The 13919-nt window shown below is 46.0% G+C and overlaps 1 protein-coding gene across 23 annotated transcripts in view; it reads left to right on the top strand.

The window, feature by feature from the left end:
• Window positions 1–13919, top strand: part of LOC114601412 (protocadherin gamma-A5) — a 315625-nt gene that overhangs the window by 286169 nt on the left and 15537 nt on the right. For 21 of the 23 annotated variants that reach the window (XM_077933478.1, XM_077933488.1, XM_077933491.1 and 18 more), the window contains exon 2: window positions 6681–6739. In XM_077933478.1, coding sequence (XP_077789604.1) covers window positions 6681–6739 — 59 coding nt within the window. Of the gene's footprint in view, window positions 1–197; window positions 2723–2794; window positions 3218–6680; window positions 6740–13919 lie in introns of those variants that run through there. The other 2 variants (XM_077933477.1, XM_077933479.1) reach the window with 2 other exon arrangements.

Below are 13919 nucleotides of genomic sequence, written 5' to 3'. Positions count from 1 at the left end.
AGAAGTGCCTGGGGTGGGGGTGAGGAATCAATGCGTGGTCTCAAGCATAGACTGTGATACATTGCACCTATCTGCTCCAAAGCTTTGTGTGCCTAATTTTCCTCTCTTTCTTTATGAGCGGGGGGAGGGGGAGGGGGGAGGGGATTGAAGCGAAGAGGTTGCAGGAGGGTAGAGTAGCCCCCTCCCCGCTCCTGGAGTTACAGCTGCCGTCAGCAGCTCGCCCTGTCTGCGTTCTGCACCTTCGATTCCTGCTTTTCCACCAAAGGGGCATCAAGGGAGCTCTTCTGGCCAATGGCTCCCTTGGGTCAGCCCTCCAAATCTCTCTGCTGCGCTGGGAAAGGAATGGGAAGCGCAGGGAGGGAAAACTGGTGGCAAGAGAGATTGGGGAGGGGGGAGCAGCAGGGTGTGTGTGCGTTTCGGGGAGGGGGCTTCGCTGCTGCTGCTGCCGCCGCCGCCGCCGAGGAGGGAATTGCCGCTTGTCTGTATCCATTTCACAGCCCCTTTTCTCTGCTGCTCCTTTTGCCAATGAGCTGCTGCTGATCCGAGCGCTTTAAAATCCCCCCGCTCCCCCCCTCCCGCCTCTCCAGCTGCAGCCCGCGCCTTTCCGCTGCACAGCACCTCTCAGGTCACCCCGGAGCCGCCAGGAGCAGACCTGGGGGGCGGGGCGGGGGGCACCGGACTGCGGCGGGGTCCGGAGGCAGCGGCGGCCACCCCCGGGCTGGATACCTGGAGCAGAGGCAGCCGCTGGAGACGGCCATCCTTGCGCGCAAAGGAGCCAGGCATGGGCGGCGGGCAGAGCTGGTCGTGGCAGCTGCTGGCGCTGGTGGCTGCCGTCTTGTCCCTGCCAGGGCTCATCCCCGCGCAGATTCGCTACTCCATCCCAGAGGACCGGGACCCAGGCTCTTCCGTGGGGAACGTGGCGAAGGACCTAGGCGTGGACGTGCGGAGCTTGTCCGCTCGCCGCCTGCAGCTGGTCAGCGACGGGATGCGCCACTACTTCCATGTCAACCTCGCCGACGGCATGTTGCTGGTCCACGAGAGGCTGGACCGCGAAGCTCTGTGCAGCTCCAGCCCCACGTGCTCCTTCCCTCTCCAGCTGGTGCTGGAGAACCCCCTGCAGCTCCACCGGGTGGAGGTGGAGATCCTGGACGTGAACGACAACGCCCCCAAGTTCCCGAAGGACAGGGTTTCCTTGGAAATCACCGAGGTGGCCAACCCGGGCACCCGCTTGCGCCTGGAAGCCGCCGAAGACCCGGACACGGGCTCCAACTCCATTGCCACCTATGAGCTTAGCCCAAGCGAACATTTTGCCTTGAGCATTAACGTCAGGGGGGACGGGGTCAAAATGCCCGAAATTGTGCTGGAGAAGCTTCTAGACAGGGAAAAAGCCGCTGTCCATCACTTAGTCCTGACAGCTCTGGACAGTGGGAATCCTGTTCAGTCTGGGACTGCCCAGGTGACAGTCCACGTCCTGGATGCAAATGACAACCCCCCTGTGTGTGACCCGCCAGTGTCCAAAGTTTATTTGGAGGAAAACGTCCAGGTGGGGACTGTCGTAACTAAGCTCAATGTTACGGACTTAGATGAAGGTCCCAATGGAGAGATGGAGTATTTCCTCAAAGCCAGCAATAGCGCACCTCTGAAGCTCCTTGACTTATTTAGCTTAGATCCCCAGACAGGGGAGATCAGGACCAAAGCTCTGCTGGACTATGAAGAAGCGAATGCTTACGAGATAGCTATCTACATAAAAGACAAGGGGTCCCCTGCCATGGAGGGTCACTGCAACATCAGAGTGGAACTTGTTGATGTCAATGACAACCGCCCTGAGATTATGCTGACTTCCCTCTCTAGCCCAGTGCAAGAAGATGCACCCACAGGAACAGTCATTGCCCTGATCCAAGCAAAGGACAACGACTCTGAGGAAAATGGGCAAGTCCACTTGGAGATTACCAGGCACATCCCGTTCAAACTGGTGTCTTCCTTTAAGGGACATTATTCACTGGTGACCAATGGGCCCCTGGACCGAGAGAAGGCTGCTGGATATAATATCACAATTAAAGCAACAGATTCTGGAATGCCTCAAAAATCCACCCACAAAAACATATTTATTCAAGTCTCAGATGTCAATGACAATGCACCCACTTTCTCCATCCCTTCATACACTGCCCATGTGGAGGAAAATACTTCCCCTGGGACTCTAGTTTTTTCTCTGTCAGCCTCAGATCCGGATGCAGGTGTCAACTCCAAGCTGTCTTATTCCATTGTGGACAATGGAAATCATGGCTTACCCATTTCGACCTATTTCCACATCAACCAAGAGAATGGCAGCATTTACACATCCAGGATGCTTGACTATGAGCAAGAGAAAGTCTTTCAAGTTGCAGTGGAGGTGAAGGATTCGGGTTTCCCACCCCTGAGCAGCACAGCCACTCTTCACTTGTTTGTTGTGGACCAGAACGACAACGCCCCGGTGATTGTGCACCCGCAAGTCTCCAAGGGCTCTGCCTTTCACCAGCCAGTTCTGCTCCCAGTGGAACCTGGATTCCTGGTGACCAAAGTGGTGGCTGTGGATGCTGACAGTGGCCACAATGCTTGGCTGTCATATAGTTTGCTTCAGGATGCCAATGAAGCCACCCCGTTCAAAGTGGAACGCCACTCAGGAGAGATCCGGGCTGTTCGGGCATTGAGGGAGCCTGGGGTGTCCCACAGGTTGGTGATAGAAGTAAGAGACAATGGAGTGCCGTCTCTCTCAGCCTCACTGGTTCTTGTGATTTCCTCAGAGGATAATGCTGTGCAGGACTTTTCCAAGTCCTTGGACCTTCTCCCCAAATCACCTTCCAGAGCCCCCAGCCTAACTCTCTACCTTATCATCTCTCTTGTGGCCATCTCTCTGGTCTCTTGTGTAATGTTGGTTATTGTGGGGGCCAGGTGCTTCAGATCTGGCCTCTGTGTCCCCAGCTGGTTCATGTCACACTGCTGTAGTAAGAGGACAGACAGGAAATCCACCATAAATTTCACTGGGCGCCCACATCCCGAAGGCTTTATCAGATACCTTGAAGTGGGCGGAGCTGGAGCTCAGCACTACAAGTCTTGTCTCTCTCCAATGTCTGAACAGGGCGAATTCTTTTTTGTTAAACCTTTCAGTCATTCCACTACAGCAGAAAGCATGCTTGCCTTTGAGCAGGCAGGCAGTGTTTTGCAGAGTCCCTCTGATGGGGTAAGATACACTAAAGTGATTCTTAAAACATTTCTGCTTGCAATCCATAAATCCATATTTATCTACCATATTTATCTACCATAGACTTCCATCTGCTAGGTGTAAAGAGGTAAATGAGGTGTGTATGCATGTGTGTGTGTTGTGGAGGGTGACATCCCGGGGTTCCTTCATTTTGCAGCTATTATGCTTTTTACAAGGTGCATGTAGGGCTTTCATTTCTTTCCATGCTACACTCTCTCCAACTGCCTCCCACCCCCAGGATGTTCTATGGTAAATTGGGGTGAGGGGAGAATGCATGTGCAGTGGTTGCTCTTGATAAGGACTCCTGGGAATATGATTAAAGGGTGGTATAAAAATATTACAATAAAACAAATATATAGGGTGATAATCCAACATAATCCCATCTGTGCAAGGATTTCTGCTTGTGAAATGGGGTCTGCCCCCTTCCCTCCCCCATTCTTCCTCTCCACATGCTCCACAAACTCTCCCCAAATCTGCTCCAGAGAGTTGAGGAACCTCCAGACAGAGTTAGGTGGTGCACAGCGAGTGGGACGGGGGGAGGCAAGAGGCAAGGGGAGTCCTGTTGTGCATGTGCTGATGGGACGTTTAGGTAGCCCTATGCTGGACATAAGGTCAGGTGGATCCACAGTCCTGTTTGGGTTGCTACAGTTGCTTGTCAGTTAGGCTTTTAAAAACCCAGTAGAATTATTATTATGCCACCCGTGTGCCCAGCACTTTACAGAGTAAAGAAAAGCACAACCCATGGCCCTGCCACAAGAAGCTCTCGACCTAAATGTAGTCAGAGAAAAGGGGGAGGCAAGTTTAGCGAAGGATGAATGAGAGCAGATGCAGCTACAAACGAGCTCTCTTCCAGACCTTCTCTACATGTGCAGCAAACATTTGGGGAAGAAGCCAGATCTGAACAGACTTTGACTCCACTCTCATCTCAGCTGGAGAGGAAAGCCAGAGGTTTAAACCAAAGGCTTTATGGAAGAAGTTAGTTCTGAGCAGAGGTTCAAAGGAAGAGACTGAAATGGGACCACATGGGTGTATATGTTGAGGCATCTTTAGCTGCATCGTTTTGCACAGATGTGCTTAATGGATCCTTTAGCAAAAGAGACTGTGATGGTGGTGATGGTGAGGATATGGGTCAAAAGGTGAGGGTTGCTGGATTCATTTTAAAAAGTACTCCCTACTCACCTCACTGCTACCATTATCAGAGTTCTGTAAAACTGTCAGGCAAATCCAGATCTATCACCATCTTAAGGTAATATCGTGGAAAAACTGTGAAGCTGCTGGTGTTACTTTGCCATTTTGAGCATGTTTAGATTTTGACATGTTGCATCTTCGCCCCAAAAGCAGCCTGCAAGCATTTAAAACAAGTACGTCTAATAAATACATGATTCTGTGACATCACAGTTACACTTAAGTAGCACCTTAGGGGAAACATCTTATGATCATTCACTGGGAAGTTCTTCTGTGCAAGTCCCATTGAAGTAAATGGGCATTTCAGAAGTGCACAGCCCTTTCCATAAGAGTGGCAGGAGCTAAGAGTGACTGCAAATGAGACAGTATATTTTTAGCTGAATTATTTGGATGTGTTATAATGTGAGTAATTGATACATTTTAAAATATAAATAAAAAATATATTTTTAAAAATGGAAATTTCCCATTGGGTTAACACAAGGGACAGGAAGCAGTGAGCCCTTGGTGAAAGGGGCAGGCTCAGCTTATTTAAGAAAAAGCAACAACACAAAATTTACATATCAGTAATTTTAACAAACTGCTCTTACTTCAATTTTGCTTCTTTCCTGCTTCTAAATTTTGCTGGCACTATGAAGATACTATGTGCAGAAAGAATGCAGTATTTTGCAACACATGACACTCTGTTTTGCAATCCTTATCATACACAGCTTTCACATTCCAGCTTTTGCCACCTCGTAAAGAAATATAGCTGAAATTTGAGCTTTTTGAGACTTGGGGACAGGAACTTAACCATTTTAGGAATGTCTAAATCCACATTTAGAAACTTAAATAAACAGGTGCCATTTTCTAAACTTCAGAAAACCACAGGTTGTGTGTGTGGGGTTTTTTAATTCAGTGTGTGCTGAAGATGCTCAAAATATATTTAAAGAACTGCCTGTATTTAGGTGTTTAAATTTAGGATTTAAGGTTTGATTATTGTAGCCTCTGGCTCTGCAAATTATAGAAGCAACTGAGGAAGTAAGTGTTCACAATGAATAACTCAAAGGAGGAGGCTTGTTTCTGCATATTTAGTCTGCACAGAAATATAATACATGCTATCTACTGTTATATATGATAATTTTACACATACATAAATAGATTTATGAACTTGTTTAACTGACACCAGTAGTATATTTTAATCCTTTAGCTTTCACAGATCAATAATCAGTAAAGCTGGAATCCTCCTATTGTAGTAGGACACATTGTCTCAGCCCTAGCTATGTCTACTCAGAAATGAGTCCTATTGAATTTAATTGGGCTTACTCTCAGGCAAGTGGGGTTTGGATTGCAGGCATATAGTTTTTTATTTGCAGGATTCTAGGAGTCCAGATTCACCCGAATCAATTCTAATTTTGACGTTGCTTGAATAAGATGTCGATTACACCCTTGTATCCTGATCTTAAAACATGTTTATCCATTTTGTTTAAGGAAAAAACACATAAACAACGGTTTGGGCGCAAATCTCTCTAATGGTGTGGAATATTATTACTGAAGGATTAATGGAGGAGACTGACAGGATATCTGGAGTTTTGCAGCATGCATCAACCACAGTGTGTCTTTCAGCTGTGATCACAAAGAGCCATTCAGACATGCTGCTCATAGTGGCATTTTATGTACTCCTTTATTTACAAAATGTCCATTGTTCTAATAATACAACAATGTGGGTGGAAAGTAATACATGGCTCAATCTATTCTGATAGAGTGTCTTCTGTTGCACCTTCAAAGAAATCATTATTGTTGTGGGAAATGGAATTTTTAATCTCAGTGGGCGAAAAAGATTGCAAAGCTCCAAAGATCAAAGGAAACAGAAGACATTAAATCAAAGCCCTAACACTGACCTGTTTCAGTAAAGATTATAAATTAGGAAATTCTATTAGCATTTCAGATGTTGGTATTCTCTCAGTACCAATTAATTCTGCTCTTCTCTCCCCCCCCCCCCCAAAAAAAATCCTGATGTTCTGGTGTTCTCTGGTTTAAATGATGCCCCTTCAAGCTTATTTCATGCTTCATTTATTCATGGATAGTTTCTGACTGTCTTATCTTCTGCAAAATTATTTAGATTATTTTCTTATCATGTTAACCAATCACGCTTCTTTAGAAGTATTTCGGAACATATAATGATGTTCTCTGCTTGTGTGTGCATGTGTGTATATATTTTACAGCTGAGCTTCATTTTAGGAATAGAAGCATTAAACCTCTCTTTGTGTTTCTCTTGCAGCAAGCACAACCTAACACAGACTGGCGTTTCTCTCAGGCCCAGAGACCAGGAACCAGTGGGTGAGTTATTTATTTTCTCATCTTCTGCAAAGCTGTTCTAAAGTTCCAGCTATGGATTTTAGTTCTGTGCTGTTGTGGAAGTGCACTGAATATATGGATGCGTAGCTGAGGCAGCAGCAGTCTGATCTTTCTCTGATCTTTCAGCTGTTCTGCCACCATTTCTATAATACATTGTGCTAAAAAAAAAATTCGAAAAGGGTTGTGTGAGTTTGAGTCTATGTTATCTCACACCAGTTTTCCATATGCAGTGAATGAACCAACCTATGGATTAAGGCAGGAATGGGGAACCCATGGTCCTCCAGATGTGTCCAGACTACAGCTCCTATCTTCCCTGACTGTTTTCCTGAGCTTCTTGTTATACTGGTTGTCTGGTTCTATCTATTGTTACCAAAAAAGAAGAAGCTGGGTTGTAAATAGGAGGATTAAATGACTTACCAACAATCTCTTGTCAAGCTATTAAGCAAATCCAACTGAGATGAATTGGTTATTATTAAAATAGGGTTGCCAGTTGGCCAAAAAAGAAAGCTCTCACCCCTGTGCCTCTGCAAAAGTCATCAAGTGGCAGTATGGAGCAAAGTGTTTCACCATTAATTTGCTGCAAAACAAATTGCAGTTAAAGGGGCTGGCCAAAACTTGGAATAGTCATGTAGATTGGAGGAGGGTGCTGGGTGATGAAAACATGGTCTGATAGCACTTCGTGCCTCCCTCAAATAATGAATATCTGAGATAGCTGTGGAGAAAGCCAGCAGCAGCCCGAACCACAGACAACCATGCTAGAAGGAAGCAACACCTTGAAAACTCCTTGACATTGTCGCCATGTGATAAAGTTGGGCTCTAGCCTGCAAAGGATTCTGCCGTTAACAAACACAATAGCTTTTAAAGGTGCCACAGGACTCCTTTTGTAGATTTTGCTTCCCTCTATGGACCCGACACACTTATAGTTCTGAAAACTGTCCTCTTATTAATCAAGGATGTCAAGTTCAATATTGCCCAAAATAAATTGAATATATAGAATATGAATAGCCTTGGGGTGTTGTAACAAATGAACAAAAGTTCCAAAGGAAAGAGTGGTGACAATATAGTAGCTTTGTAAATAGAAGCTATTATCCCCTTACTGAAAGTTGCATGTGAATCTGTGACTCAGGTGACTGTAATTGATCGATTTAGCAAAATTTATATACTGCTTGTTTATAAATAAAACTTCTAAGCGGTTTACAAAAAAATATTATTAGTTATTAAATTTCTATACCCACAGTGCCTCTGTCTTGCCAGGATTCGAGCTCAGTTTATTTTCCATGTAGTCCATCATTGTATTCAGGCCTGCATGACCTCCCCTGATTCAGATGTTTTCAAAAAATAGACCTGAGCATCATCAGCAGACGAATGGCATCCTGCCCCCAAACTCCTAATGACTACTCCCAGTGGTTTCAGAGCACTGGGGATAAAACAGTGGCCTGTGGCATAACTGCCAGGGAGCCAAAAAGCACTTTTCCAGTGCTCCTATCTGGACTTGGTCCCATAGGTGGGACCAGGACAACTGTAGTACAGTGCCCCCAGATCCCCACTTCACAGAGCCAGTCTAGAGGTCTTTTTATAGTCCAGTGTGCCGTGGCACCCCAGGGTTCCTTGAATGATGGTCAGGGGTGCTGTGGGCAACACTGGCCTCTGTCCCTCTTTCTTTCTTTCCCTCCCTCCTTTGATGCCTTCTCAAGTCTCAGCCTCCCAGAGATTTGCACAGCTGTTTGTTGCAGCAGCCCAGGCTATAAGCCCTGCAGGTGAATGGTGCCTCTGGGAGACACCAGGACCAGGGGTGGCAGGAGTTGCTGCCCAGAGGACTCCCAAGTAGAGGGAAGAGGAGAAGAGGTTGAGGGGAGGCTGCCAGCTCTGCAGGCAAGGGGTGACACAACTGGTCTCCTGAGCCCCACAGGGGTGCCGCAGAAAGAATGTCGTTGGTCAAGGGAGCCGTGGACTCCAAAAGGTTGAAAACCTCTGCCATAGTCAATCGTATTGAAAGCTGCAGAAATACTGAGAAGTGGGAGCAAAGTTGCACTGCTCTCATCCCATTCTCTTTGGAGTGCCCCTGGACACCTCCATCCAAAGGCACCGGCTCCTGAGGGCTGAGGCACTTCCCCCCCCCCCCCCCAAATAAATGTTTGGGTTTTCTGCAGATAGATGTTTGTTCTGATTAAGCAGTAAGCAACGGGGAAACCAGCAAGACCAAAAAAAACCTCTCAGACACTTGAAATCATGAGACAAAGGGAAGTGCAGATGGACCCTGAGCCACAAATGTCTTAGCTCTAGAACCAGGCACTTGTTTTTCAAGTTGCCAATAGCAGGGTTGTGTACTTTTTAAAAAGGGTTCTGCTCCAGTGTCTTTTACTAGGGTAATCAGAATAAAAAAAAATTCCTTCCAGTAGCACCTTAAAGACCAACTAAGTTAGTTCTTGGTATGAGCTTTCGTGTGCATGCACACTATCTGAAGAAGTGTGCATGCACACGAAAGCTCATACCAAGAACTAACTTAGTTGGTCTTTAAGGTGCTACTGGAAGGAATTTTTTTTATTTTGACTATGGCAGACCAACACGGCTACCTATCTGTAACAGGGTAATCAGAAGTTTTTAAAAGAAGGTTGATGTAGAGCCATGACAAAGAGACAGAGTGCTGACTCAGGAAGGCCCTGGTTCAAATCTCACCTCTGCCATGAAGTCATAAGGTAGCCCCAGGCAAGCCAGCCTCACTCTCATCCTCTGCCTTCCCACCCACCTGCCACTGCAGTCTGGAGGCTAACACTTATAGACGTGTTGTAAGGATTACATCAAAACAATGCAGGTGGAGCACTGGTACAGATGTTTCTTATCTCTGCCCCTACTCTTTGTACCTTTAACATCAGCCTGACATGGAGAAATATCTGGCATAGATATTCATGGTGGGGTGAGCTTTACCAGTTGTGGTCACCCTAGTTATCAGAACGCACCTTGTACCCAATTACATTGAAAGAAGTAACTTGGGCCATTAAAAATAATAATTATGGCAATATGCCTACTTTTGTCATTCAGAAAACTCTGCATTTAGTAGCAGATGTTTAAGCATCTATTGGCCAATTGAACTTGACAATCCTTTGATTGCGAAACCAACAATGGAGACACACCTGTCCCTGAGCAGAGTTTTTTAGAACTTCCAGAGCAGGAGAACAGGCAAAGTGGATCTACTGGATATACATTCTGATATATTCTTATTTTGCTTAGGGAATTGACACAAGAAAGCTGGTGTCCACCAGAGTTGTGTTGCGCCCCTCCCACCAAACTCATAAAAATACTGCAAATTGGATAAATCACCTGGCTGTTTTTAATAATAATAATATCCTACAACAGATGGAATATATTAAAGTGGTAGCTTAGGGTAAAAAAAGGAGGCACGTAATGCCTGCATCTGAATAGATCTGAGATGCTTGTCCCAGCAGGCTTCTGCAAACTGAACTGCAGCTGTACAAGCAGGAATACATTATGTGAAACCTTTTGCTCTCATCACCACATCTGCATAGTTGGGGAAAGTGCCAGTAGTTGAAACTTTTCCCAATTGCACAGATGGCTAATGAGAGGGAAAGGCTTCACTTGCAGAAATCTTCTTACACACCTGTTAAAGGCTCAGAAAATCTGCCAGAAAATGTTGGCAACTCCAATCCAGAATGCAGTAAATATACTGTACTGTAGTAAAATAGGTCACTGAGTGTTTGATAAAGGGCTTTTTGTTCCTAGATTAGAAGCAACATCATCATAGAAGGCAGCATTCTTCAGCCCTCAAGGAAAAGCTCAGTTTGAGCTTCCTGGTTGTCCAGACTTGCTGCTGCTGCTGCAGCAGAGCTGCCAACTTTTCAACCAGTCTCTTTAGCTCTTCCTTAACCATTTGAGCTACAGCAGTGAACAGGTGATTTGCTCCATGGCATGGAAAGCTTCACTTCTGATTTCTTCCAGTCAGACCCCTGTTAATGACACAGGAGCATTTCCCCCCCCCCCCCCCTGAGCAGTTGCACATATGGCCATTTCCAAATTTTAGATCAGTGTTTGGCACGATCAATGTATATTCTCAGTAGTTTAATTTCATTTCGTCTTGGTCTACTGTTCCTGCCCCCAGTTCAGCAAAGCTTGTAGATAAAAATGGGGAGGGGGAGGCTCATGATATACAGGGGTTTGTCTGTTGACTTTTTGGTTGGAAGAGGCAGTGGAGATTGGACAAGATGGGCCCACATCCTCACATCCTCTTTGGTGGCATCTGTGCTGCCCATTTGCTTGCTCTCCTCCTTTGGGTCCAGCCCCACACTGCTGCTGAAAGAGAGAGGTGGGGGTGGCTGCTGTTTCTGTGACTTCTCCTCCTCCTTGCTCTTGCCCCTGCTCACACGCCTCGAGTGGCAGGTGTAGTTCAGCTCCTGTTGATTTGTGGTGGTGGTTAGATCATGGTGCTGATAATGCCAGGGTTGCCGTTTCAGCCTTCATAGGGGCAGCTGCATAATCCTGCATTGCAGCGGGTTGGACTAGATGACCCTCAGGGTCTCTTCCAACTCTACAAGTCTACGATTCTATGATTCCTTCACATCACTGGATGCTTCCTGGGGTTGTGTGTGCTTGTGTGTTTCCTAGAGTGGCAGAGGACCGGATAGCAACAGCCAGACAGGGCCTTCTCACTTGTAGCACCCCTTGTGGGGCTCTCTCCTAGGGAGGCTTGCCTAGTGACTACATTAATATCTTCTAGGCACCAGACAAATACCTTTTTATTCCCCCAGGTTTTTAACTTCTGGTGCATTTTTATATATCCGCTTGGATTGTTTGTTGTGCTCTCTCAACCATTTTATTGGTGATTTGTGTTTTGCAGTCTGCAAGCTGTTGTAATACTTCCTTGGAAACTCTTAACTGAAGAGCAGTATAGAAATGTTTTAAGCCAATGAATAGGATTTAGCGGTGGACCCTCTTCTGTTGGGGCTTCGGTCTCTGTGGGTGCCTAGTAATGCTGATCCATGGCACCGGCCCTTGTCCTCAAGTCCTTGACTACTTCCACTGCATTTTCTAAGCATTTCCTTAAGTATTAGCTAGGACCTAAGACCTCTTTCTCCAGTCTTATGCTCTCTTTAAATGGAAATAAATATGCAATTTTTAGCACTCTTACACAATTGTCTGCAGTCCTGTTCTCCCTAATAAGTGATCTCCTGCAGATTTGATAACTGTGTAGTAATCTGTGCGATTGTCCGTATTTTTTCTAGCGATTCACCTGTGCCTTTTAAGTGTATGAAAGCAGAAATTCTGCAAGTGAAGTCCCCCCCCCTTTGCATGGAGTGATAATGAAGGTCTCCAATAACTGTGATGAGGCAGAGGAGCACTGCTGGGGGGGAAATGTGGCGATCCTAATTGTCTATAATCGCCTGCAATCTACTGTCTATATTTAAAGCAGCTTCTTATCATTGGGACAGTGCTAATGAGGGATTTTACTAGAAGCTTAACAGCAGCTGTCCATTAGTTTCCCTGGGCAAAGGTGACCAATTGTATCCTTACAACCTGTAGGGTTGCCACCTTTCTCACTGGCACTGCTTCTCCGCCTTTAATAGCAGGTGGAGCTTCTCTGGGCAGGAAGAGAAAATGATGGGGAAAGCTCCACCCAATACTATTTTTGAAGGTACAGAAACAGTATTTCTGTTTTTAAAGTAGCAGTCCATTCCTCCCTGCCCCCACACATACACACATTTCCCCCCTTCACACAACTGCATTTTAATAAATCAGTCTAACATGATATTTCTTGAAATCTGATTGCAAATGGTGTCTGTGGCTCACAGTGCAGTGCAGAGATTTTTTTTCCCGGGGCAAGAGGAACTCAGTGGATACTGAGAGACATAATTAGCAGGCAGGTGCTTGAAATCATTTCTGCCATACCAGAATTCTCTGGAGTTGCCAATGAAGTACTCCAGGAGTGGGGCTGCCACCTTGTCTTACTTGCCTTTAATGGCCAACCTTGCACTAGAATTGCCCATTTTTCAACTGGCTGATGTAGCTGTGCTATGTGTCCGTATGCAAGCTCATTGGGGTCAGAGTCCTTTCTTCACAGTCAGTAGCCCAGGAGTTTGTAGGTGGCATCTCCAGAGGTACTTGCAGTGCAAGATCTGCTCAGTGTCTGAAACTGCTCTCTTCCCTCCCTACCATCCACTGCCACTTCATTGCCTTTCTGTTCTGAAAGGTGTCCCCCCCTCTTCCCCTCCTTATACATGCAAACATAGACAATGAAGGACCTCGGCTAGAAAGCCTCGCTTCCTTTTCCGATTCCTGCCTTGCCCTGGGCGAGGAGGCCATTGGTCCACTGAGCTCACCCTAACTGGCAGTGGCTCCCCAAGGTTCTCAGGAAAAGGTTTTCTGTCCTTCTGGCCAACATCATTTTAATGAAAACATTGAACCAGGGACCTTCAGCACGACAGCACATCCTCCGCCATGGCCTCTCCTCTTCTCTCGCAAAAGAAAATCCAGCGGAACTAACACATTCCATAGAAAATGCCAGTTAAATGCAGCACAGACATACAGTGGTTTAATGGAAGAAGTGTTTGTGATGCAATTGATGTAGCACGCATACACAGCAGGTTGCCATAGAAACTGCCAGTGTGCTAGATACAGGAGGGCCTCCTAGCCTTCGGAAGATGCTGAGCTGTAATGGCTAGAGCTCTGCCAAATCAGAAAGCATTTCTTGGTTTTATTTAAGCCGAAGAGCGGATTAATTCATACCAGTACTTTGCATTCCTGTTCTCGCCCCCCTCTGTCTTTCACACCAAGTATGTGAAAATAACACAGTGACAGGGGAAGGCAGGGTTGTACTTTACATTATATATAGCATAACTGCATAACCTAGCATATAATATTTTCTAGTTTGTTCTAATTCTGTCTGCTAACTAGCCTGACAGCTTCTTCCTTTTCTGGGTTGCCCCCACTGTGTGAGGAGACACGGCTTTTTTGGTCTGAGCACCCCAACGGGGGGACATTTGCCTATGCTGGAAACATAGTCAAGAGTGCTGCCTATGTGCCAAGCTTCTTTGTCATATCCTGCAATTTTTGGCACAGTAACTGATTTGCTGTTCCACCCTTTTTGAACGTAGGATGATTCTGAAGAGTACAAGGCAGTATACACAGTCATACAAAGCAGCCTTATATTTTT

The sequence above is a fragment of the Podarcis muralis genome, chromosome 8 (assembly GCF_964188315.1).
Source record: "Podarcis muralis chromosome 8, rPodMur119.hap1.1, whole genome shotgun sequence".
Taxonomy (NCBI): Eukaryota; Metazoa; Chordata; class Lepidosauria; order Squamata; family Lacertidae; genus Podarcis; species Podarcis muralis.
This window is presented reverse-complemented; position numbering and strand designations above follow the sequence as displayed.